Genomic DNA, 25,759 nt, shown 5'->3' with positions numbered 1-25,759 from the left:
CGCATGCACCACTCACGCACACACACAATAAAATAGTGAAAATCATAACATGTAACATACTTAATAGTATCACCATTTAGCCTTAAATTTGTAATATTCATTATACTGTCTCAGCGAATTATCTAGTAGACAGAAAAATAATAAAAGCAGCGCATGCGCCGCTCACACAAACACACACACAATAAAATAGTGAAAATCATAACATGTAAAAAAACATTTTTTTTTCTGAGAAACCTTTCTCATTTCCTATCTCACAATTCATAGTATTTACTCTAGAAAAATATGACGGGAATAAAAAGTATCTTTTTCAGCGAAACCTTTGCTAAGCTGCTATCCTAATTTATAAGATTTAGCAGGTCGGAGGCATGCACTTGACAGGATTCGATAATTACAATCTGTTTATCAAGGAGATTAAATAGCTCTGAAGTATTAGCGTCAAAGGGAGCGATATATTTCCCTTTGGGAGAAAAATCATTATCAGATATAACAATAAATTAAAAACTTAAATTAAGATCTGCAGCTTGTAAGTGAAAGGCTGTAGGGGGTACATCATCGCCTTGTATAGAGGGCGTAGAAGAGGTGGCATAGACAATAACTGTAGGTCTTGAAGGCCCGGTGACTTCACCGTCTTGCGTGGAGGTGACAGAGGGCCTTGCATTGTGGGTGATGTCATTCTCGCCTTGTATAGAGGGCGTAGAAGAGTTGGCATAGACAATAACTGTAGGTCTTGACGACCCGGTGACTTCACCGTCTTGTGTGCGGAGCATAGATGGGACAGCATTTCTCCTTTAGGGTTTTGGGGGCATGGAAGAACCAGTCATCTCCAACCGCTGCACGGGAGTAGCATCATTGACCCTAGCCCTCTTGTTGGGTGGGGGCATTGCTCAAAATTTTCCTTCAAAATAAATTAAATTTTTGTTTTTCATGTAGAGAAAACCCGTACAAATGGTTGTGAAAAACCAAACTCGTCCCCTATTACACACCCCCTCCCTCCTCTTCGATATTGATCTTAGAAAACCAATTTCCAGGTTGTATCTATTTAATATATGGTATGCTTTACCCCCCCCCCACCTAATGTGGAAATGTAAAGCCAAAATTTGTTTCTAAACTATTATATTTTATTGCATTTCATTAAGCAAACTTGACTTCTTTCGTGTGTACCGTATAATGCAACAGTATCTAATTTCCTTCAGAAAATCCTATAGAACAGAAATACAAAAAAAGCCATAATACAGCATAGAGTCCTGTAAATATTGTAGAAATTATGTTTCTAAAAACCAGGTCTAATGAAAAAAACAGGAATTATGGGGTGAGGGAGGGGGTAAATTGTCAAATTCAGATAGTTACGTAGGCTACAAACCCAGTTCCAGCATATAGCCTTAAAATTAGATAAAAAAAAAGATCGTTAACATGCACACAACATATAGGCCTAAAATTTGCGATCAGAGGTAAAAATGCTAGCCAATTTACATTTAATATATGCTCTGCTTTACCCTCCCATCCCCACAATATGCAAATATATATACCCCGAATTTGTTTCTAAACTAGTATTCTTCCATTTTCATTTCATTAAGCAAACTTGACTTCTTTCGTGTGTACCGTATAATGCAAGAGTATCTAATTTCCTTCAGAAAAAGCCTATAGAACAGAAATACACAAAAAAAAACATAATACAGCATAGAGTCCTGTAAATATTGTAGAAATTATGTTTCTAAAAACCAGGGTTAATGAAAAAAAACGGGAATTATGGGGTGGGGGAGGGGGTAAATTGTCAAATTTAGATAGTTACGAAGGCTACAAACCCATATTATAACTCTCGAAATGTTATAAGTTCAAGAAACAGGGGAGGGAGGTATTTAGATATAGACTTGTTAACACAGTTCCAGCATATAGGCTTTAAATTAGATAAAAAAAGATCGCTAACATACACAAATCATGTAGGCCTAAAATTTGCGATCAGAGGTAAAAATGCTAGCCAATTTATATTTAGTATATGCTCTGTTTTACCGTCCCATCCCCACAATATGCAAATGTGGAAATGTAAAGCCCAAATTTGTTTCTAAACTATTATTCATCCTTTTTCATTTTATTAACCAAACTTGACTTTTTAAGAAGTCTCCCTTATAATGCAACAGTACCGAAATATCTCAATTAATTATTTATAAAATAAACTTACGGCTTATAATTGGTCAACAATATTGTCAATATTCTCCATAGTGCTTATTATTCAATAGCTTAAAATGAACTGTTACAATATCGCAGATATACAATGCACTTATACTAACGTTTCCAGAGAAGCCATATTTTAAAATAGAACTGTGTAACTTGATTTCCATCATAGCCTATTACGCAAATCTAGGCTAGAATTTCTTAGAAACATGGATTCCCCTCTGTATTCAATACACTTAGAAACATCTCTGATTGGCCTAGAAAGAGACACGTGATCTTGTTCCGTTAGTAGATCAATAACATTGTCATGTACGTATTCAGTGAACATGTTACGACACTCACTTGATTTCTATCATAACCTATTACGCAAATCTAGGCTAGAATTTCTTAGAAACATGGATTCCCCTCTGTATTCAATACACTTAGAAACATCTCTGATTGGCCTAGAAAGAGACACGTGATCTTGTTCCGTTAGTAGATCAATAACATTGTCATGTACGTATTCAGTGCGCATGTGCATTGTCCCGTCAGTATTCTAAGTCCCTGATTGGCCTAGAAAGTGACACGTGATCTTTTACAGTTAGACTGGTTGTAGATGGCAGAAGAGGGGCCCCTCTTGAATGTAAATATGCCTCCATAGTACTCGCAGATACTGCCTAGTACTTTTAATAAATGGCTGCAGACACATTGCAATGCTAGTTCTGCATTCAAAGGGCTTATAAATCGTTGAATACAAATCTTAGCCATAAGACCGACTGTGAAGAACGCAGCCTAGATGTAGTGTTTTATTTTAGAATGCTCATATTGCAGTTTTAAAGGATTCATTATACTTAGTTACTTTACAAAACCCTTATTGGTCGAAAGCAAACATCATCTCTGAAATATTTACATAGTGTATTTTAATTAGCCTCACATTTGTAATCAACAAGATGAGGGATTTTTCAACAAAAATGTCCTGAAAATTCAAAACTATCAGTGAAACATACGGTTATCTTAAAAAATTTTGCATTTGGATACTCATATTGAAACACTGACCCCTTGTTTGTAATTAGTGACTTCAGATCTGCTTTGACCAATGGAAAGTACACTTGCATTGTTTCTTTTTTAAAGCTTTATATTGGAGTATTAGACTTGAAATCAACAATTTCAGAAGGCTGTGAATATAAACTGTGGTAGAAATTGCTTGCCATTTGTTTAAACAGTTGGATACATAATGTGTTTTGCTTCAGGAAAATTATATGAAATTTTAATTTTGTATTTGTAAATGGACACTTTCAGAGGCCTTAATTTGTCGGTATATTTGTAGTTGTTTTCTATTTTTCAATTAAAATACCAAAGGAATACATTTTTATATGACCCCCAAAAGAGGGGTATCTAGGAGGACAGATGCCCCCTCCCCAACCCACCTAATCAGACGCTGCTGGTCACTAGCAACTTCAGTAACCCTTAAATATCAGTATTGGTAAAAATAGAAAAAGCATTTGCAAAACATCAAGGACTGCATATTATGTTTTGACTTTGGATTTCTATTTTACAACTTTAGCCCAATATCCGTTCAAAAGTCCTTCAATAAGAGGTGTGGAGGATCATGGAAGCTACTTTGGCGGAATATCAACTTTATACCGATACTAAATACCAATAAAACACTACTAGTATACACTCGTGATGTTTTAATTTTATACTTTAACATTTAAGTACCCATCATCTAATAAACAAGCTTTGAAATCCTTTGATACAAATATAGCTAAGTTCGTTATAGAATATTCTGACCGATGCGAAGTAGAAGATGCACAAAAAAAATATAGTTTTCTTAGCTATTTAAATCTCAGTTAGCTTTAGTGCTTAATAATAGAGTTCGTCACCTACTTTTTGTCTCAGAGACAAAATTATGCTTCACTTCTTGTTGGTTTCCAATACTCTTTTTTCCGTCCCTTATTTGATGTGAAAATATAAGAATAAGTTGGTTTTTAGCAGCGACATTCATATCTACATAACGAGAGAGGCCAAAAATACTAGGACCCCAAAGACTTTGTAAGCCTATTCCAAATCAGAACAATGGTCAAAGTTCATGATGGTATGTAAATCACATTAACAACTTCAATGATTTTCAATAGGAGAGAAAGAGAATATGTTTGTAACTTGTAAAATTAGTAGATTTGGAAATATGAAATAATTGAATTGCTGCTATTGTTATTTCCTTATCTAATAGTTCTATTATCTACAGTTGATATTTTATATTAGGCTATATTAGATCATTTTGCAGGTTATAGCCACCCATCCGTTGACAGTATAATGGCTGCCATAATTTTCTTTTTCAGTTTTGTATTATTCAAATACAGTCTTGGAATTCTTAAAGGTTGTTCACAGACCTTTTAGGAGTATATAATACTAACCTACATGTATTTTATTATTATTATTTGCTTTTTTTAGGGAAGATTCACTGCACGCGGAATTGTTGCTACGGCTCTGCAGTCTACCAAATAATATACATTTTCTCAACAGAACAGATATATATGAGGAAACCAGTTTTATAATATCTTCTAGATTTACAGCATCCATCATCTCCTTCAAAAGTTTCCCTCAAAGGGCTTTAGCAAACGTAAGATGCACAGCAAGTAATATATTTGGCTCAGAACAAGTTACAATTTACCTACATCGTAAGCATACTTTTTGTGACATTCCAGTTGCCCTATTTCCCATCAACCAGGTGACTTAAACACAACTACCGTAATTAGGTTTCATGATTTGCGTGTAAGAGATCAATTTGTATCATCTATGTACATATTTAACAAAAATATTGAATTTAGATGAGAAGCTTGATTAATTATTTATTTAGTACCTGTTTCGATCAACAGAAATCCCATAAAATATTTGAAGTACGAGTACTTCAAATACCAAGGCTTCGATAGATTTCTATGGCAGTACCAGAGATTAAATCAATAGCTCATGTACGGACCGTTTTTCTCTGTAAACACCAAGTCATTTTACAGACAAAACAACAAATATTTGAAGAAACGGTGGCGTCAGCTTTAAAAACTTTATGGTTGCAAAGCCTAGCCATTAAAAATCTCAATTGCCACTTTTCTAATATAAGTTCCTTCGATATGTGCTGAAGGTCAGGCAATCTGAAAGAGTCAGCAATGATAACATCCGCAGTAGATCCGGAACCATGCCACCCATGTCAAATTCCATCAAAGACAGACACCTCTTTTTTTTGCACGTACTAAGACACCATGAAAACGTAATATCCAAGAAATCTCTTTAGCCATCCGCAAAGAAAGTGAGCTAGTGGTAGAAGAAAACCAGTTCATCTACCATCAAGTCCGATTATGAACCACTTGAGGCGTCAGGAACTAATGTAAACGCTAGGATAAAATACTAAAAGTTGATTGCCCAGCTATCAACTGTGGGCAGACCCCCTCAAAGCCACAGATGTCACTAGATCTCAAACGCCATGACGACCCAAGAGTTTACAAGGTGAAACAAGTGCAAATAAGAAACACCATGTATGTAAAGTTTCCAGGGTTAGTCTATTCCAGGAGAAAAATATACACAATTTTTTCCAAAGAATTACTCTCCCTAGAGGAAATTTAAAATAGTAACATTCCATTCCAGATGTTACTGGAATGGAATGTTACGCCAATGTATATAATTTCCATCAGTTCTGTAGGGCACCATACCAATAAAATTTTATTCCTAGTTTAAGCTCTTATATTCTAACTCAGTTCTGCGGCTCAAATAGTACCACGAAGCCAGTACACGAGAACCAATTTATATTGAGAGCATAAAAACTACTTGAAATCAGAAAAAAAAACATGAAAGATCTTAAGTGTTAAAACGATTTTTTTTTTTTGTTATAGGGGATAAAGAAGGAACTCGGCGAAACGGCCGTCTTCTGGAATTTGTAATTGCGATGCTTCCACCACTCTACATTGCCTTCTATATCCTATTTGTGCTTGCATGCAAATCTGGGATTGAAGCAGACTCCCCGTTAACTGTAGCTAAGGAATTATGGGAAATTAGTTCAGATCCAAGCTGAGGATTCAAAAGTGTTATAAATGAAGTTGCTCTTTGAACATTTATATTCTACATTATGAAGCGTATTGTTAAGTTTATATTTGGGCATTAAAGACAATAAAGACTGTTACTTCAGTAAGGCATGTTGGTTATCTACAGATAATCAGTATTCCTGACCAGACTGAGCGATGTTTAATCATGTTATTCCTTTTTTGTGCGTCAAAATAAAAATAGTTACAGATTTTTCTTTTGCGGATCTGGTTCTAACCATTCCTGGTACAAGACTCTTCGAACAATAATTCTCAATTTTATAATTCACCTTAGTCTATGCCACAACCATCGAGAAAGCAATATAAGTTTTGACCAGGATAGTTTAAAGGTAGGGCTAGAATCAACTCCTTTGTTTCTAAGAGCTCTCTTACAACTCGCACATACAGCTGAAGAAATAAGATACTAATGTCGTGAGTTTATAATATGCAGAAACAGAAAAATTCTCTAAGGAAAGACAATGGTGGTAGTTTTTTGTTTCTGACCCTTTACAGATAATGCAAAATATCGTCAAATTCAAGAAGATCAAAACAAACATCGCGGAAGGTTAGATTCTATAGTTGTTTCCTGAAAACAGGACCCACGCCTGGGTAAATGCGCTTCATAGCTTTTCGGTGATTCAAATGCTTCACAGATTTTTTAACGTCCAATTCATGACCTAAATTTAGCCCTAAGAAACTATCCTTCTTACCACACGAAGACAAGACTCACAGGGCTTTGACAGTTATCAGTCAGGAAAAATCCGGTTTTGGTCCTCCAGTCATGCAGACTGAAAATTCCTGAGTAATTCTGGTTGAAACTAGGTGCACCTTTCTAACCTTTCTGGTGGGATGTTGGCTATGGAACAATGTTGGAGTGGTCACGGCCAACTTCGTGCATCCAATGATTATATAGATTTGAAACGTTTGCAGAAGACGGCATTAGGAAGGGTGGCGACTCGGTTGTCGAGAGGCCAATGGCCCGATTTGACTCTTCAGTCATTCAGATTGAAATATTCGCTTGATTTTAGTCCCAAAAGGAACAACAGGGCTAATTTTTGCCCAATAATTGAAATGGGAGGGAGTAATGGAGGGATCACATTTTGCCTCTGTTATTTCTGCAATAATTCAGGCCTTAGTTCGTTTTCGTGCATAGGCATTATCCAAATTTTGTTCGATGTTTGCCAGAAAAAAGGAGTTGTTTGCCCCCAAAAATTTCAAAATGATCTAATTCTTGAGTGTATTTGGTAAAAAAAAAAAAAAAAACTGTTGCAATATGCATTCGCCAGCTCTTCAAGAATATTGATCAGCCGTGATTGATCATTTCCTTGATGTGGGCCAACTTTCTAATATCTCTACTTGGAAAAAAGCAAAAGGAAACCTCTAATGACTTTAGTAAAGAGAACTGTTAAAGTTTAGGATTCATATGTGATACCATTCCTTTGCTTCAGCCCCAAAAAAAGAAAATGAAATAGCACACTTAAAATAGGTAGAAAAATAAATAACCAGCAAAAATACATGGCAGCCCTTTGGGAGTCGTGGTAAAATAGTCCTTTTTTAGAGCAGTAAATTCTCTGTTTAAAAATCTAAGAAAATGTTTTAACAATGAGGCCAGCGAATCATCCCGCATCTTAATTTTTTCTTTTAGATTTTAGTCTAACTTCAATTTGAAACTGCTGCCTGCTAGCTTGCCTGCTTAAATGCAGCTTTCTACTCGAAAGCAGATACATGGTTTAAAAGCGGAAGCTTGGTGGAGCAACTTCAGGTAGTAATATTAAAAAGATGGCCCACAGCAAGAAAATAACATTCGAACGAAGAGGGATACAATTTCATTTTCAATGGTGATCAATCCTCGAGGAGCTGACGAATGCTTCGTGGAGCATGTTCTGTGGCATAGACTATAAAACTCTAAATCAGCTCTTACAACGTTAGTTCTGGTTCAAGGACAAGTTAAAACCGTTCTTTTAGGCCTCAGGCAAGTATTATACACAGGTTTAGAAAATGTAATATGATATCCATCAATACAGTACGTAGCCCATAATTTCCACAAAATCGCAAAGGTTAGATCTTTACCACTTTCTCCCAATAAACTGAAATTGAGGGCAAAAATAGACAAAAAAAGGAAGAACAAAAATGTAAATATCCTCATTTTCAGTTGCAAGCTTATGCTTTTTGACATTTTAAACATTGCTTTGAAACGTTTCGTCTGAGCCGTTGAAATAAACACTTCAACAAAATCTTTAATTAAATCCTATGTTTCTAGTCCAGCCGTCGGTATTTAAAAGATGGAATGAGCCAAACCGATAAGCACAATTCTGTGTTTTCCAGAATCCCCTGTGAGTGACCCCGTTCATGTCAGAAAAAGAACAAATTTATGTTGATTCCAGGGCTACATGTTGAACACTAGATGCCTGATTAGAAATAAAAATGGAAACTAAATACTTATTCTTAAATTTCAGTCACAAAACCTTTAATTCTCCACTTGTCAAATAACCTATCTACATATATGAATTAGACTTTCTCAAAGCTAATATTTTATCTTAGAAAATTTATGAAACTTGAAGTATTCTAAAATACTACATATAAAAGAATATGATAGAAAAAGCCTGAAAAAAGAACAACTTTTGTCGGTATGCTCTTTTCATATTTGTTAAAAAAAAATTATTTATTTCTACAGTACTTGCGCAGCAGAATTCCGTAGAAACCTCCCGTAACGCTTCGCAGCTGTTTCCCCACGCTTAAATAGCCATTTTCTATGATTGCAGATAGTGCTGAATTTTAATGCTTTCTTGAAAAAGACCTCAAAAGCACAAGATTTTAAAAAAGCTATGTACTTGGAATGTCTTATTTAAAGACTATTGGACATACTCCGAGCCTTTAAATTAGAACTCAAGTAGAGTCAAGTACAAAAATTAAATATTTTTTCGCGCTATGAGAGAAAAAATGCGGAGAATCACTGCTATATAGCGTTATGTGCTTCGGAGTGTAACTTGTATCAAATTGACACTTTCCTTTAAAATACACAAATCCAAAATTATTTAAAAACCCAAGAGGACCCGTTCTTTTTCCTTTTTTCTCACTTCTTCTATGTTTCTTTTCTTCCAGTCAGATTTTCTCAGCTTTATTGGTCGACTACCAACATATTTACCTGCAAACAAAAGACAATAAGGATTTGTATTGCGTGCTATCTATTGTCAACTATTGATGCTTTGATATCATTAGCTAGTGAACTGACGCGATATCATTCTACCTAGCTTGCCGTTTTTGGCCTTTTTGATAAGGGCGACTGGATATTGCATTTTTTTTTGGAACTTTTGTATTAGTATATTAGATTTAGTATATTGCCTTTCTCTGTTCGTACTTCTTTCTCCCCTTTTTTCCTGTCTATGAAACCTATAGGGAGAGACTATACTGAAGTTGATTTTATGAGTAGTTGAAAAAAACTCTGAAGAGAGAGTTAAACATTGCGTGAAATCCTCCGGGGGTTTAAAACGGAAGGACTTTCGAAGTTCGAGCCATCTTCGGGATCATCGTTGCAGGTGGCGAGTGCTGATGTAATCACCTGAGCTCTTTCAATAAGTAAGTTCATGAAAACGGTACGCCAAAGAAAAGGAACTGGAAAAAAGACTTACACACCCATCAGCACTGCAACCTCTAAAATCCAGTATGATAATAATAATTAGGTTTATTCATCAGTAAATATATAAATTATTTATAATGCCCAGAGGATTTGGTCTGTAAGGGGAGACTGTAAGACGGAGACACAGAATAAATTATACATAAATAAAATACTACAAAATTTACAAATTCCCACAAAAGGTAGCATATGAAAAGTCACAAAGGGGTGGAAAACGCCACTATGCTCTGGCACACTTTTTTCCACTTAAAAAGGGCATATCAACTTACAACTTATTTTCAAAGAAGGCTTCTCCCGAAATCCTAGGACTATTTGCTTGACAAGAAAAAAAGAAAGAAAAACAAACAAACAAGTAAACAGGAAGATAAAACAAAGATAAATTGAAATTTTCGTAAACAGGGACTTAAAACTTTAAAAAATAGAGTTCTCTGACATGCTGACTTTTGATGGTGTAGGTTTTATCGAGGTTACTTGCCATTTTGAAAATGTTTTATCTTTCTTTTTGAAAATGGCTAAATATGCCCAGGCTTGCTACTTGTGATGGGTAGCTTTAGACTTGATGAACTTTATAGGTTTGGAATCGCTATAAAGTTTGAATCTTCTGATGTATATGTTGTCATCAAAACTCCGTTTGTAGAAGTGTTGGTAACTATTAGCACAAATTACCCCTTACTTAGTTTCCACTACTATGAACTGCTTCATTACTTGCCTAATTAACAGACACTTAGAACTACTACAAAGGGCACACGTGCAACAATCAGTCCATCTCAAAGCTTCGCAAAACAATGAAAAGCACAAAAATTTCATTCCTGATTACATATAGAATGTTTGATTTTAATTTAAGGTCATTTCAGTCACGTGTTTAATCAGATTTGGATTTTTATTCTAAGAGGAAAATATTGATCAATGCATCCTTTCCACTTCCTTAAACCGCACTGTTCCTCTCTTAAAACTTTATCTGCATCCTCTCTAAGTCTAAAAAGTATCATTATACTAAGTAATTTACTTCCGACAGAAACCAAGCTAATTCCACAATATTTACCACGCTCATTCTTATCACTCATTTTCTTATAAAGGGGTTTAATTAAAGTTTTCCTAAAATACCTAGGTACTTCCCCTTTTCAAAAATCATATTCATGTTCTTCAGTAGTTTATCTCTAACTTTACAACCACCATATTTGAAAACTGATTTACTACACTATCAGCACCTGGAGCCTTATTATTTTTTTTTAGTACTGTCAGTAATTCATCCTCAAAAATAAATCTTCCTTCACTCCTAAAGTATCAAAAACTTTTTCATTATTTTCTATATCTTATATAGGTTTATAAGCTTCTATAGGTTTATTCAAAGCCTAATAATGCCCAAATAGCTAAACATATAGTCAAAATGAGTATTATATTATATATTTAAATATTATAGTATTATATATATATAGTAGTACTATAAAATTATATATTTAAATCAAAAGCTATGCTTTTATTGTATCTGGAACCTGACGCCCATTGAAAACTACAAATACATTGAAGAGAAAAGTTCCGTTTATTCTTGGGATTAATTTAAAAAAAAAATTCCACAAAATAAGTTTTTCAAAGAAAAGTAAAGAACTCCATTAAACAAAAAATTAGCAAAAATAAAATCAAATAATCTACCAAGCGTGAAACTACCACAAATCAACATCGATAAATAAATGAAACCCAAAAATAACGGATATTACAATAAATAGCCGAGTCAAACTCAAAACGAACAGAAATTAACATAAGTTGGGCTCAAAACCCCTCTGCCTTCCCAAGGCCAGAACATAATTTCTCACTTTACTGAAAAAAATATAAATGTTTTTACTTTTGTAACTTTAATAAATCAAATAATATTAACATTTTGATTACTAAATATCAGTATATGTATATTAAACTAACAATGCACATTTCGTTTTGGGCTTAATTTATTTATCGATGCTGATTTGTGGTAGTTTCACGCTTGGTAGATTATTTGATTTTATTTTTGCTCATTTTTTGTTTAATGGAGTTCTTTACTTTTCTTTGAAAAACTTATTTTGTGGAAAAAGTTATTCTAATTAATTTTTGTTCGTTTTATATTGACGTAGTCTTTTCAGAAAAAAAGAAAATAATCCTTTAAATCTTTTCGTTTTTTTCAAGAATTTATAGCTTGGCCTGCTATTTGTATGCTGGAGAAACATTTTCAGCAATTTTTAACAACAAACACCCTCTTAAAACTTTGTGTCCAAACATCTGGACGCAAATAGTACTGTTTAATTTAGTTTCCTACCTCTTCTATTTGTTCTGAAATAGAAAACTTGATACCATTCGCCAAAAAATCTGTTTAATTTCTTTGATAGCTTAGATTCACTTACGCTATTTTGATTTGGTTAAAATTTAAGAGCAGAAGTAGCCCAGAAAGTTTTAACGTAGTACCCTCAGTCTTTCTTGGGATTAAATTAAAAAAAACAAGTTTTTTAAACTGAAAGTAAGGAGCGACATCAAAACATAAAACGAACAGAAATTATTCCGTATATGAAAGGGGCTGTCCCCTCCTCAACGCCTCACTCTTTACGCTAAAGTTTTTTATTGTTTTAGAAAATAAAGTTGTGAGACAGATTCAAACTTTAGCGTAAAGAGCGAGGCGTTGAGGAGGGGACAGCCCTTTCATATACGGAATAATTTCTGTTCGTTTTAAGTTTTAATGTCGCTCCTTACTTTCAGTTTAAAAAAACTTGTTTTTTTATTAAATTTCTGATCGTTTTTTAGTTAATGCAGCTTTTATTTGCATAAAAATTTTACTTTTATTTTGCTAAATTGATCTCTTTAAAAATTAACTTACGTAACTAACTTCTATATTCGTATATTTTTCTTTTGGCAAAAAATACAAAGTTGCAGATTTTTGCAGATGAGCTTGAAACCTATGTAATAGGGTTTTCTGATACGCTGAATCTGACGGTGTGATTTTCATTAAAATTCTTTCACTTGTAGGGGATGTTTCCCCCCTCTTTAAAAATCGAGTAACTTTTCTCAGGCTCGTAGCCTTTGATGAGTAATACTAAACTTAATAAAATTTATATATTCAGGATTAACATTACAAACACATTCTTTCGATAAATTTATTGACATCAAAATTTCATTTTTAAAAGTTTCGATTACTATTGAGCCGTATCGCTTGTTTTTTTATTGTTTTTTTTTTTTATTTATTTTATTTTTTTAATGATATTAGGGGGTTCTCCCCTTAGTCAATACCACATTCTTTACTTTAAAAGTTAAAAAAAAAATTTAATTAACAAAACCCTGAAAAACCACGGCCGTTTAATTATAAGATATATCTATTTTTAAAGCACTAAAAAAAAAACTTTAGCGTAAAGAGCGAGGTATTGACTTGGGGGAGAACCCCCTCACATACGTTATAATTTCTGTTCGTTTTAAGTTCTAATATTTCTTCTTACATTTCAGTTGAAATAACTTGTTTTTTTATTTAATTTCTGATCGTTTTTTAAATAATGCTTGGAAATCCGGCGCCCCCTTCATAGAAATGTCCCTTCCCCCAAAGAAACATCCTCCACGGAAATATTCTCCAGAGTAACCCCCTCCTCTAGCCCCCCCCCTCCAGAAAAAATCCTTCCTGAAAATGGTTGTATACTTCCCAATAACCAATAAATAATGCTGGCAAGTCCGGGGCCCCCTTCATGGCAATTTCTTTTCCCCCATGAAAACTTCCTTCATGAACAGATCTTCCAACATAACCACTGACCCACCCTTCCCTCCCACTACCAGAAAAAAAAACCTCCTAAAACTTCTGTATACTTCCCAATAACCAATACTATATGTTAACATTGGGCAAAGTTCATAACTTTTAGCCCTCCCTCTGGGAACTTTGGGGGATTAAATCATCCTAAAAGACATATTTATCATATTTTCGACCATGCTGAACAAAATGGCTATCTCAAAATTTTGATCGGGTGACTTTGGGAAAAAAATAAGCGTGGGAGGGGGCCTAGTTGCCCTCCATTTTTTTGGTCACTTAAAAAGAGCACTAGAAATTTTAATTTCCGTTCAAATGAGCCCTCCCACGATTTTCTAGGACCACTGGGTCGATACGATCACCCCTGGAAAAAAAAAAACAAAAAAAAAAAAAAACCAAATAAACACGCACCCGTGATCTTTCTTCAGATAAAAAAAGGAAAATTCCTCATTTTTGTAAGTAGGAGCTTGAAAACTCTACAGTAGATTTCTCTGATATACTGAACAGTATGGTGTTACTCTCATTAGGGTTCTATAGATTGTATAGGGTCTTTTCCCCTTTTTTTGAAAATCAGCCAAATTTTCTAAGGCGCGTAACTTTTGATGAGCATCTCTAAACTTCATGAAACTTATATATTCGAAATTAGCATTGAAATCTGATTCATTCGATATATCTATTGGTACCAAAAATCCGTTTTTTTAGAGTTTCGGTTACCATTGAGCCGGGTCGCTCCTTACTTACAGTTCGTTACCACGAACTGTTTGATACTGCTGAGATGCCTTACTGGGAATTAGCATTAACACAGTGCATTTTGATTTAATCTTATGGCAAAATTTAGTTTTTAAACATAAAGTCAAATGGGAGGGTGGGCTTGGGAGAGGGATTAGTTTTCCTCCAATCACTTTCTACTATTAAAAAGGGGATCAGCCCTTTCTGTTTTCAATGAGCCCTTTTCGAAGTTCCTACGACAACTCCTTCGATACAAAGTGCCCTGGTCTAAACAACAACAACAAAAAATAATACATTACACCCCCATCGATCTTTACTTTAAAAATGTCAAGCCTTCCAATCACTTTTGACTATTAAAAAGGGCACTAGGCCTTTCGATTTCCAATCGGATGAGCCCTTTTTGAGTTTTTACGACAACGCTTTCTACAAACACCTTATATGCTCCCAGGGCATAAATTACAACCCTTAACCTAAGGGCTGTGAGGGTGGTTGTCATCCTCTAAGACCTAATTTCAAGAACTTTCAACTACGTTAAACAAGATAGCTATCTCAAAATTTTGATTGGATGTGTCTGGGAAAATGGTGGGCGTGAGAAGGGCGTTAGTCTTTCTCTAATCACTTTGAACTATTAAAAAAAGGCACTAGCCCTTTCAATTTCCAATCAAATGAGCCCTTTTGAAGTTTCTACGACAAAACTATCAATAAAAACCTTATATGCCCCCAGGGGATAAGTTACAACCCCTGCCCTGGGGAGTTTGCCCTAGTTGCCCTCTAATCACTTTCGACTATTAAAAAGGACAATAGCCCTTTGAATTTCCAATCGAATGAGCCTTTTTTAAAGTTTCTACGACAACGCCTTCTATAAAAAAAACAACTTATATGCCCCCGGGGCATAACTTACATCCCTTGCCCTAAGGGGTGTGGGGGACTGTCGTCAAAAATATAATTTCTATCTGGAAATCAACTACGCTGAACAAAATGGCTATCTCAAAATTTTGATTGGATGTTTTTCGGGAAATGGTGGGCGTGGAAGGGGTGTTAGTCGCCTTCCAATCACTTTCGACTATTAAAAAGAGCAAAAACCACTCCAATTTCCAATTGAATGAAGGCTTTTTGAAGTTTCTACCACAACTTCTTCGATATGAAGTGCCCTGCTCTAAAGGAAAAAATTAATAAATAATACATTGTACCAATATCGTTTCTTATATGCCCCCAGGGCACAACTTAAAACCCTTGCCCTGAGGGTTGTGGGGAAGTGTCGTCCTCTTTACTTAGTCCCCGTTTCTTGTCTGGTTCTCGAATGTCCCCGTTCTTTACTTAGGCAGCGCGATCGTGCTGCCTATGATTTATACAACAACTTTCTATATAAACCTTATATGCCCCCAGGTAATAACTTAAAACCCTTGCACTGAGGGCTCTGAGGGGGTTATCATCCTAAAAGACCTAATTTCCAGAACGTTCAACTACGTTGAACAAAATGGATATCTCAAAATTTTGAGGGGATGTGTTTGGGGATATGGGGGGCGCGAGAGGAATTATGGTTACTACCCAAGTATTTCGAACTATTAAAAAAGTCACTAGCTGTTTGAATTTCGAATCGAATGAGCCCTTTCGAAAGATCCGAAACGACGGTGTCAATTAAAACTTTACTTACACTAGGGCATAACATGCACCAATTGTACTGAGGACCTAATTCCCCAGGGCAGATCCTTAAAGACATAATTTCCCAGATCCTTAAAGACCTAATTTCCAAAACTTTCATCTAGGTTGAATAAAATGGCTATCTAAAAATTTTGATTAGATGTGTTTGGGGAAAACATGGGCAAGAGAGGGGGGTTAGTTGCCCTCAAATCACTTCCGACTATTAAAAAAGGTACTATCCCTTTAAATTTCAAATCGAATGAGCCCTTTTTTAAGTTTCTACGACAAAGATTTCAATAAAAACCTTACATGCCCCCAGGGCATAACTTATAATCCTTGCCCCGAGGTTTATGGGGGAGTGTCCTCCTCAAAAATTTATTTTCTATCTAGAAATCAACTACGCTGAACAAAATGGATATCTCAAAATTTTTTTTGGATGTGTTTGGGGGAATGAAGGGCGTGGGGGCGGGGGGGGGGGGGCTAAGTACCCGACAATACCTTTCGACTGTTAAAAAAGGCATTAGCCCTTTTAATTTCCAATCGAATGAGCTTTTTTTAGAAGTTTCTACGACAACACCTTCTTTAAAAACCTTATATGCCCCCAGGGCATAAATTAAAACCCTTGCCCTGAGGGTTGTGTGGGAGCGTCCTCCTCAAAAACATATTTTCTATCAGGAAATCAACTACGCTGAACAAAATGGCTATCTCAAAATTTTGTTTGGATGTGTTTGGGGAAATGATGGGCGGGGGGGGCTACTTGCCCTCCAATCACTTTCAAATATTAAAAAGGGTACTACCCCTTCGAATTTCGAATGGAATGAGTCTGTTTTGAAGTTTCTACGACAATGCCTTCTATAAAAACCTTATATGCCCCCAGGGCATAACTTAAAACCCTTGCCCTAAGGGTTGTGGGGAGTGTCCTCCTCAAAACATATTTTCTATCTGGAAATCAACTATACTGAACTAAATGGCTATCTCAAATTTTGATTGGATGTGTTTGGGGGAATGGTGGACGTGAGGGAGGGCTAGTTGCCCTCCAATCACTTTCGACTACTAAAAAGGGCAATAGAGCTCTCAATTTCCAATCGAAAGAGCCCCTTTTGAAGTTTCTACGACGACCCGTTCCATATGAAGTTCCCTGCTCTAAAGGAAAAAAAAATAATAAATAATATATCGCGCGAACATTGTTCATTTATGCCCCCAGGGTATAACTTATAACCCTTTCCCCAAGGATTTTGGGGAAATTTCGTCCTCAAAAACATATTGTCAACATGGAAATCAACCACCCGGAACATAATGGCTATCTCAAAATTTTGATTGGATGTGTTTGGGGGAACGATGGGTGGGGGGGGGGTCTAGTTGACCTCAAATCACTTTCGACTATTAAAAAGTGCACTAGCCACTCCAATGTCCAGTTTAATGAGCCACTTGAAATCGTTTTATGATAATTCCTTCAATACGAAGTGCCCGGGTGGAGAAAAAAAACGTAGTGTGTCCAGATCGTTCTTTACTTAGGCAGCATTCGCGCACTGCTAATGATTGTATCTATTTATTCTTAGGGTAGAATTCTAGATTAGGGTGTCTTTTTTTTTTTTTTCATCCTGGAAAGTTGTTGAGATAGAAGGCTTAAAAGTACACAGATAGCTAAAACTATAGTCAAAATGAGAATATCCATAAAAAGCTGTTTTATCGTATCTGAAACCTGAAACTCTTCGAAAACTATAAGTAATTGAAGAAAAGTAATTAACCTTAGCCAATATGTAAATATAGACCTAGATGTGAAACAGGAATATAACTATTCTTGGGGAAAACTTCTAGATCATGGGCGTTTTTTTATTTTGGAAATTAGCTAAGTTAGGGGAATTAAACTCTTCGGAATGGATCCAGAGCCTTAATGATCTACCGGAAAGGTATTTTGAATCACCAGCCTCCACACCTTCTCCTTCCAAAGGATTCTGACATTTGATAACCTTAAATAATCTCTGTGTTATATTAATGAAACCTTGCAAAATAGACCTCCATCTCAAATGAGGGCACAAGAAGTGTCTCGAGTCTCGAAACTTTGCACAATCCGAATTTCTTAATTCTTAAATTGAGGTTTATTTCTTAAATTTAGAAAAAATAAAAATAAAAAAGAGCGTATATATGAAAAGCCATGATGTCATTCTACCCGGAACCTGACACCAATTGAAGACACCAAATTAACTATTGAGAAAAATAAGAGGATGTGTTTTTTTGAACTTACGCCCGAAAATGTACCTGTTTTTAACTGGTTGTCATCACAGAAAATCGCTAAGCTTATACTCACAGCTAGAATATCTATGAAAAGCCAATACTTCATTTTATCAAAATCCCATTGAAAACTGTAAGGAACTTAAAGAAACAGAAGCAGTATGTAAGAGTATGGAACAGTATGCTTACTTTCCCAAAAAATCATAATTTCACGGGATCATTGGTTCCAATCTGGGAACGTCTGGTACAGTTTCTAAAGTCTTCACAGTATCCAAAAACAAAGGGGAGACTTAGCGAGACCCGTTGGTTGCGCAAATGGGACGAGTGGACCACATTCGCCACCCTGATCTTGCTCAAAACCATTATGCGTTTAGACTGGTTCATTTTCGTTTGGCACAGCCTAGTTTTCCTCAAATATGCAGTTTTTTTTTAAATATAATTTCAGTAAGTATTTGTATAAACTCCCTGATGATTTGTAGAAACTGTAGGTAATTCACGATTTATGCAATTAACCAAAACATATGTCTTAGACAGAACATCATTACAATCTTTAGAGGAATTTAATACAAGCTATTCATAAAATAAGGTAAACCGTGGTAAAACGTGGGGAAACAGGTAAACCATTTCAATTTTTCTTGGGAAGGGGGGGGGGGAAGCTGTAGGAACAATAATTATTGTAAGGCCAATGGTACATAAAACTTTAACTTCGAAGCAATTTAAAAGAAAGTTATCCATATTGACACGTCTGACTTTAAGTGAGGTGTAACCACACTAACCCTCTCCAAATGACATCCATACAAAAAATATCATTAGGGAATTACTCTTTCGTAGGAGTAGCCCGGCTTCTAATGGTGCATTATAGAAACTCTTAAGGGGGAAGGGGCTTGGGAATCATGAGATGTTCATTGTTCACAAAACGTCAAGGTGAAAGCCCTGAAAAGGTGATTCAAATTGAATGAAAGAGTTACTATAGTTACATTGCGTTAAATCTTCTTGCATTTTCATCATTAGTGTAAAGAATAAAAAAGACATAAAAGAATACAATCAAATCATCTTTTTTGATTAGTATTCTTAGGTCCTCCCAGAAACGAAATACACAGGATTGCTACATTGCTATTCAACAAATACACCTAGAAAGTTCCTTAGAAATAAAAGTAGCAAATAAGCAGATTTCGAGCCGTAGCGCAAGTCTTTCAAGTATTTATGAACTGGTAAATAGACTGTTCTCAAGATAATTTACTACTTGAGCTTTAACAAGGGAATTGAGATCATATAGCTCCAGGATAACGCTTGAATTAGTCGATAAATGAAGGTAAGTTTGTTTAACCCAGTTCCCTTTATTTCTTTCTGTGTGCTAGTACCCGTCATATGGAGTTAAAGTACAGCCTTTAAAGCACAGACACTACAAACAAACTAAATAATAACGAACGGCTGAAGCTCGGACATTTAGCCCATGCCAATAAAAGTTCCTTGGGCCTTCAACCCTCGCAATTATAGACTAACATTACCCCCCCTCCCCCCGTGCACGATACGGTTGAGAGCTGGGGATGCAAGTAAGTTCAAGTGTCTTTTTCTCTGCTGACTGATTTGCAGATAAACTATTCAAGATAGAAACAAACTTTTTCTGCAAATAATTTTCCAGGCATGGCAACGCAAACCTATATATACAAACTAATTTTGTTTTTATATACAATTTGAAACATGACCTCCTAAAAAATGGCAACATGAGAAGGCTAAGTACGCTTTAAAAATAATCATTTTCTATAAAATGGCAATCGCATAAGTATTTTTGTATATTTCGTAAGTATCTTCATGAACTTAACCATATTTCGGTATATGATATCTTAAATAGACATAGATTATTAAAAAAATAGTGTTTCAGTAAAATATAATCAAACTTTGATGTAAAGAGAGAGACATGGAGGAGGTGGCAGTCGCTTGATATACAGGGTATCTTCGGATATATTTTAGCGGCCAATTCAAGGAACGGTCAAAATGAAACAAGTCTGAAACGAAACCGCTTGAACGTGGCACAGGCACAGAAAAACCAACTAAATATTTTCATGGAAGAAAAATCGTAGAGGTCAAGATAAAATACTCTTTAAGGCAAGTGGTTATTTTTTTCGTACATGATTATTTCGTTCCTACTATTTTTTTCGTATACAGGAATATCGTTGTTGTAGTTAGCTTCACATTGCATTTTTGTGTTAGTGTTAAATGTAAAATAGAAAAGGGATCCACTTTCTTAAGAAGGTACATAGTTTAATATTAATCATATTATACAGACTATACATGTATTTAAGCATACCAAGCGTTAGGGTCAAATGTAAACAGGAAAATGGATCCACTTTTTTAAGAAGGTACAAGCTACATTCAAATGAGCAGTCACCATTATTTGAATATCTCACTTATCCATACTCTAACTTGATAAAATCCTTCTTGATTAAACCTTGTTCCACGAATGGGGTGGGGGGGGGGTATAAAAATTATTTAAGAAATAGCAACTTCCTGAGAAAGAGTAAACAGTGAAGTTTTAAACAGAATAGGATGGAGGAAGGGTCTGTGCAGCTGCGTTGGCCTGAAAAAAAAAATAGCACTGCGATAAGTTGTCAGTATAGATAAGATTCTTCAGAAACTTCTGATCAGCTAAGATCTTCCAAAAAACAAAATAAATATAGGAGAAAATTGAAATAATATAACCTTGTCATTGATGTAATTTCTAAAGTTTAAGGATAAAATATGTTAACTGGTATCAGAATAATATAACTATGATGGCTTTGTGCTGGGGCCCCAACTACCGATAAATGACAAACGAGCTATTGGCACGTCTGAACGCAAAGGCTAACAAAAGACTGTCATTATAAAAGGATTACCTCAATAGACTTAAAATAACAGAGATGAGTTCTATTTAAGTTTGAAGGTAAAAAACTAAAATATTATCGCTGATGATATCAATTCATAGCGGGATGATTTCCTTGAAGATATCCATCAATGTCCCGTTCGATATCTATATTTCATTGAGCAGAGCTATACATCAATTGTAAAGACCTAGAACACGATTGGACCTTCATTTAGTGAATCTCCTTACTTAACTGAACTTCTTTTCGACGGCTTAGAGGACAACGGCATTTTACAGATATACCAATTTCCTTTTGCGTCCTCTGTGGCACAAAAATACCCTTATATCAAGCAGGTACCGTATTACGAATCCTTCACCAGTTGAAACAAGTACCCCCCGAATGCTCTCACCAGTTGAAAGGAAACTGGACTAGTGTGATTTTAGTGTTTTGTTAAACAGTAAAGTTTTTCTTTTTTTATACATTCTACCATAACATTTTCTTTTTCAACTTTGATGGGTAATAAACCAATAATAATACTAATAATAATAGTCTCCATGAGAATGTAGAAAAAGATGTTGACCAAAATGTTTCCTTTGTTCCAACAAGGAAACCCTCGTTTATTCTCATAGGCAGCGCAATTGCGCTTCCTACGTAAGGAGCGATATGGCTTCAGTGTATTATTATTTTTTCCACGAGGCCACTTCGTATGGAATGAGTTGTTGCAGAAACTTCGCAGGGGACTCCTTCAATTGGAAATTGGAAGTTATATTGCTCTTTTTAAGAGTCAAACGTGGAGTCAAAAGTGGAGGACATACGACTATCCTCCTACCCCCTTTTTAACTGCCCTAACCCAAAGACATCAGATCACAATTTTGAGACGGCCATTTTGTTCAATATAGTCAGAAAGTAAAATAGCTATGCCACCGGAGATGACTTACCCCCCCCCCCCAGTCTCTGGGGGAAAGGATTGTATATTATGCAGTTTTCCCATTCTTAACATGTAGGATTTATTATTGAAAAAGGGGTGAATTATTGATCCTGGATGTGCCCAAAAGTTCTAGGGTATTAAAGTGAAATTTTAGGGATTGTGGAACTAAAACACTAAGCGAATCCAGCTGATCAAACGGTGCATTTAGAATATCCTAGGAACGGGTAAGGGTATTAAGTTGAAACTTTCAGAGCTACTACAACTACTACTACTACTATAATTACTTGGGATTGCAACTACTCGCGCCTGAGACTCATTTTAAAACTACTTACGACTATGACTATAACTACTTGCGACTGTAACTGTGACTACTTGCAACTCTTACTACTTACAACTATGACTACGATTAATTGTGACTGCGACTACCTGTGGTGACAACTAATTTTGATTGCGACCATCTGCGACTGCAACTACAACTACTTGCGAATGCAACTATGACTACTAGCGATTGCAACTGTGACTACTTGCGATTGCAACTGTGACTACTTGCGATTGCGATTACGACTGCAACTCCATACGACTGCAACTACTTGTCACTGGTACTACTTGCAAATACAACTGTAGTGATTTGTTTTTCTTTATTTTGTTGATGTTATGAAAAAAAATTAAAAACACGCAAAACGAAATAAAATTGTTTTCAGTAAAACGTAAATGATGTTCTGGTCTTTAGAAGGCTTAGAGGGGTGTTAGCCCGTCTCCTGTTTGTGGTAATTTCTATTTTCTTAGAGTTTGACTTGATTTTTTTTGTGACTTCTGCTCATTCAAAGCTTCAATTATCCTTTGATTTTGTTTCTGCTCGTCTTTAGTTTAATATAGCTCTTTACCTTTCTTTGATAAACTTCTTTTGTGGATTTTTGTTTCTAAATTAATAACATAAAGAAAAGAAGGAGGCGCAGATGGATTTTCTTTTGAATAGTACAATGTCAAAACGAATGTAACAAGCTTACGATTCCTTCTCAATACATAAGAAGTTCTCAAGGAAATTTTGATCCGCATTACAAGTTCAATACACAGAAACTAAATAGAGGTGTAAATAACGTGTCTTACTTCCAAGCGTATAATTGACAAGGACAGGATAGAGAGGATTTTAAGCTTTTAGTAAACATTTGTTCTGCCATTATCCTCAGAGGTAGATGTCCCAACAATATCGGATCACAATTTTGAGATAGACATTTCATTCAAAATAGTCGAAATGTCAAATAAATATATCTCTGAAGATAACATGAGTCCCACAGCTCCTGGGATAAGAGCCGTAAATTGTGTTAATTGTAAATTATCTATAGAGAGATTTCATGGCGAAAAAAGAGTGGTATATTTGATCTTGAGTATCCAATTGGCTAGAAGTTTCATAGTTTTGCTAAGGCCTACGTTTATTAAAATGGTTTAAGAAAAATGGTTTTTATGTTTTCGAGCATATAGAACAGTTTTCCAGTTTTCAGGATTAATCTAAATCTATCGGAATTAGAGATTAATTCATACCTCCTCTCTCACACCCTCCAATACTTCTCTGAAGGCTCGCGAATAGTGAGAAAATTTTGGCGTCAAAATTCACTCTTTGAGGCACCCCCCCCCACAAACACACACAACGACCCACCGACTTCCACCATACAAGCTGATAAGCTATTATACTTTTACCAATAAAAAACTGTACATACTTTTACCAATAACAGTTGCTATCAATCGATAGCAACTTGGTCCTTTTTGGGAGTGAATTGTAGTTTTTTGCCACAAAGTGTCAGAAAACGCTACTTTGCTTCGACACAATCTGTTTGGGTACTTAAAAAGGGCACTAGAACTTTTTATTTACGCCTGAAGGAGTCGTCTCCCGATTTTCTAGGAAGTTGGCTCATTACGATCACCCCTGAAAAAACAAATAAACACACATCCTTGATCTTTCTCCTTGAAAACAAATTTAGAATTCCATATTTTTGTAGATAGGAGCTTAAGACCTCTACAGTAGGGTTTTCTGACATGCTAAAGTTGGTAGAGTAATTTTCATCAAAATTACTTGCCCTCTTAGGGGTCTTTTCCATCTTTTTTAAAAATCAGACAAATTTACTCAGCCTCTTCACTTTTTGATGGATTATGTTAAAATTCATCCCTTTTGTATATTTGAATTCGCTACAAAAAGCTGATTTTTTTAGAAGTATACTTGTTGCCTGAACTCCTTTTTTTAAAGTTCCGGTTGTTATTACTAGCTCAGGTCACTTCTTACACTTTGTTACCACCAACTATAAGAAAGGAGTAATCAAACAGTTCGTAACCACGAAATGTTTGATTACCAACCATATATTGAGATGCTTTATTCGAGATGCGTTTGAAACAAATGAAATAAAAAAAGACAAGTTTTTTAACTGAAAGAAGGAGTGACATTAAAACTTAAAACGAACAGAAATTATTCCGTACATGAAAAGGGCTGTCCCCTCCTCAACGCCTCGCTCTCTACGCTAAAGTTTTTTTTTTGTTTTAAAAAATAGAGTTGTGAGAAAGAGTCAAACTTTAGCGTAAAGAGCGAGGCGTTGAGGAGGGGACGCTTTTTTTTAAGCTAATTTTTGTTCGTTTTAAGTTTTAATGTCGCTCCTTACTTTCAGTTAAAAAAACTTGTTTTTTTATTTAATTTCTGAACGTTTTTTTAATTAATGCAAGTTTTTATTGTGGCTCACCGTATATGAATAATTAAAATGAAATTTGCATATTAATTTTACATTCTTTTTGGCTAAATGGCTTTTTCAGAATTTTGATCGGAAAATTTTGAGAGGCAGAGAAGGTGGCCTAGTTGCCCTTCAATTTTTTTAATTACTTAAAAAGGGCACTAGAACTTTTAAATTTATTTAAGAACGTTTTTATTAGTAACAAATATACGTAACTTACGTATTAACTTACGTAACGAGCTTCAATATTCGTATATTTTTCTAAGGTATATTAGGGGGTTCACCCCATAGTCAATACCTCAGTCTTTACGTTAAAGTTCGAATTTTGTTCCATTTCTCTAAGAATGACCCCTTAATCCCAAAGGCCGTTTAATTAGAATAAATAGCTCTTATGAAAGTACTAAAAAAACTTGGCGCAAAGAGCGAGGTATTGACTAGAGGGCAAACACCCTCATATGTGTAATAATTTCTGTTTGCTTTAAGTTTTGATGTTGCTCCTTACTTTTAGCTGAAAAAACTTTTTTTTTTAATTTAATTTCTGATCATTTTTTAAATAATGCTGGGAAATCCGACACTTCCTTCATAGCAATGTCCCTTCCCCCATGAAAACTTCCTCCATGGAAAGATCCTCCCACGTAACCCCCCCCCCCCACTACCAGAAAAATCCCCCCTGAAAACATCTGTATACTTTCCAGTAACCAATACTATATGTAAACATTGGGCAAAGTTCATAACTTGCAGCCCTTCCCCCGGAGACTGCGAGGGATTAAGTCTCCCTCAAAGACATAGTTATTATATTTTTCGACTATGCTCAACAAAATGGCTATCTCAGAATTTTGATCGGGCAACTTTGGGGAAACAAAGGGGCGGGGGAGGGGGCAAGGTTGCCCTCCAATCTTGTTGGTCACTTAAAAATGCCACTAAAACTTTTAATTTCCATTCAAATGAGCTCTCTCACGATATTCTAGGACCAGTGGGTCGATACGATCATCCCTGGGAAAAAAAACAACAACAAACAAACAAATAATAAACACGCACCCGTGATTCTTCTGGCAAAAAATACAAAATTCCACATTTTTACAGA

At 35.4% G+C, this 25,759-nt stretch overlaps 3 protein-coding genes across 4 annotated transcripts in view; 2 read left to right on the top strand and 1 right to left on the bottom strand.

Moving 5' to 3' along the window:
- The window catches only part of LOC148956334 (lachesin-like), a 59,865-nt gene extending 53,508 nt beyond the window's left edge, over nucleotides 1-6,357 (top strand). Inside the window, exons 4-5 of the mRNA XM_089094988.1 lie at nucleotides 4,600-4,826; nucleotides 6,030-6,357. Of these exons, the coding sequence (XP_088951114.1) occupies nucleotides 4,600-4,826; nucleotides 6,030-6,208 (406 nt within the window). The 3' untranslated portion in view covers nucleotides 6,209-6,357. The remainder of the gene's footprint in view (nucleotides 1-4,599; nucleotides 4,827-6,029) is intronic.
- Nucleotides 6,358-8,300: 1,943 nt separating this feature from the next.
- LOC148956332 (uncharacterized) overlaps nucleotides 8,301-25,759 on the bottom strand; it is a 98,561-nt gene continuing 81,102 nt past the window's right edge. The window contains exon 7 of the mRNA XM_089094984.1: nucleotides 8,301-9,360. Coding sequence (XP_088951110.1) covers nucleotides 9,251-9,360 — 110 coding nt within the window. The 3' untranslated portion in view covers nucleotides 8,301-9,250. The remainder of the gene's footprint in view (nucleotides 9,361-25,759) is intronic.
- LOC148956333 (uncharacterized) overlaps nucleotides 19,457-25,759 on the top strand; it is a 44,389-nt gene continuing 38,086 nt past the window's right edge. The window contains exon 1 of one of the 2 annotated variants that reach the window (XM_089094974.1): nucleotides 19,457-19,508. In XM_089094974.1, the coding sequence (XP_088951100.1) occupies nucleotides 19,503-19,508 (6 nt within the window). In that variant the 5' untranslated portion in view covers nucleotides 19,457-19,502. The remainder of the gene's footprint in view (nucleotides 19,509-25,759) is intronic. The other variant, XM_089094977.1, reaches the window with a different exon arrangement.

Source organism: Artemia sp. Qi Xiang Cuo, chromosome 1 (genome assembly GCF_049724085.1).
Source record: "Artemia sp. Qi Xiang Cuo chromosome 1, ASM4972408v1, whole genome shotgun sequence".
NCBI classification, from domain to species: domain Eukaryota; kingdom Metazoa; phylum Arthropoda; class Branchiopoda; order Anostraca; family Artemiidae; genus Artemia; species Artemia sp. Qi Xiang Cuo.
This window is presented reverse-complemented; position numbering and strand designations above follow the sequence as displayed.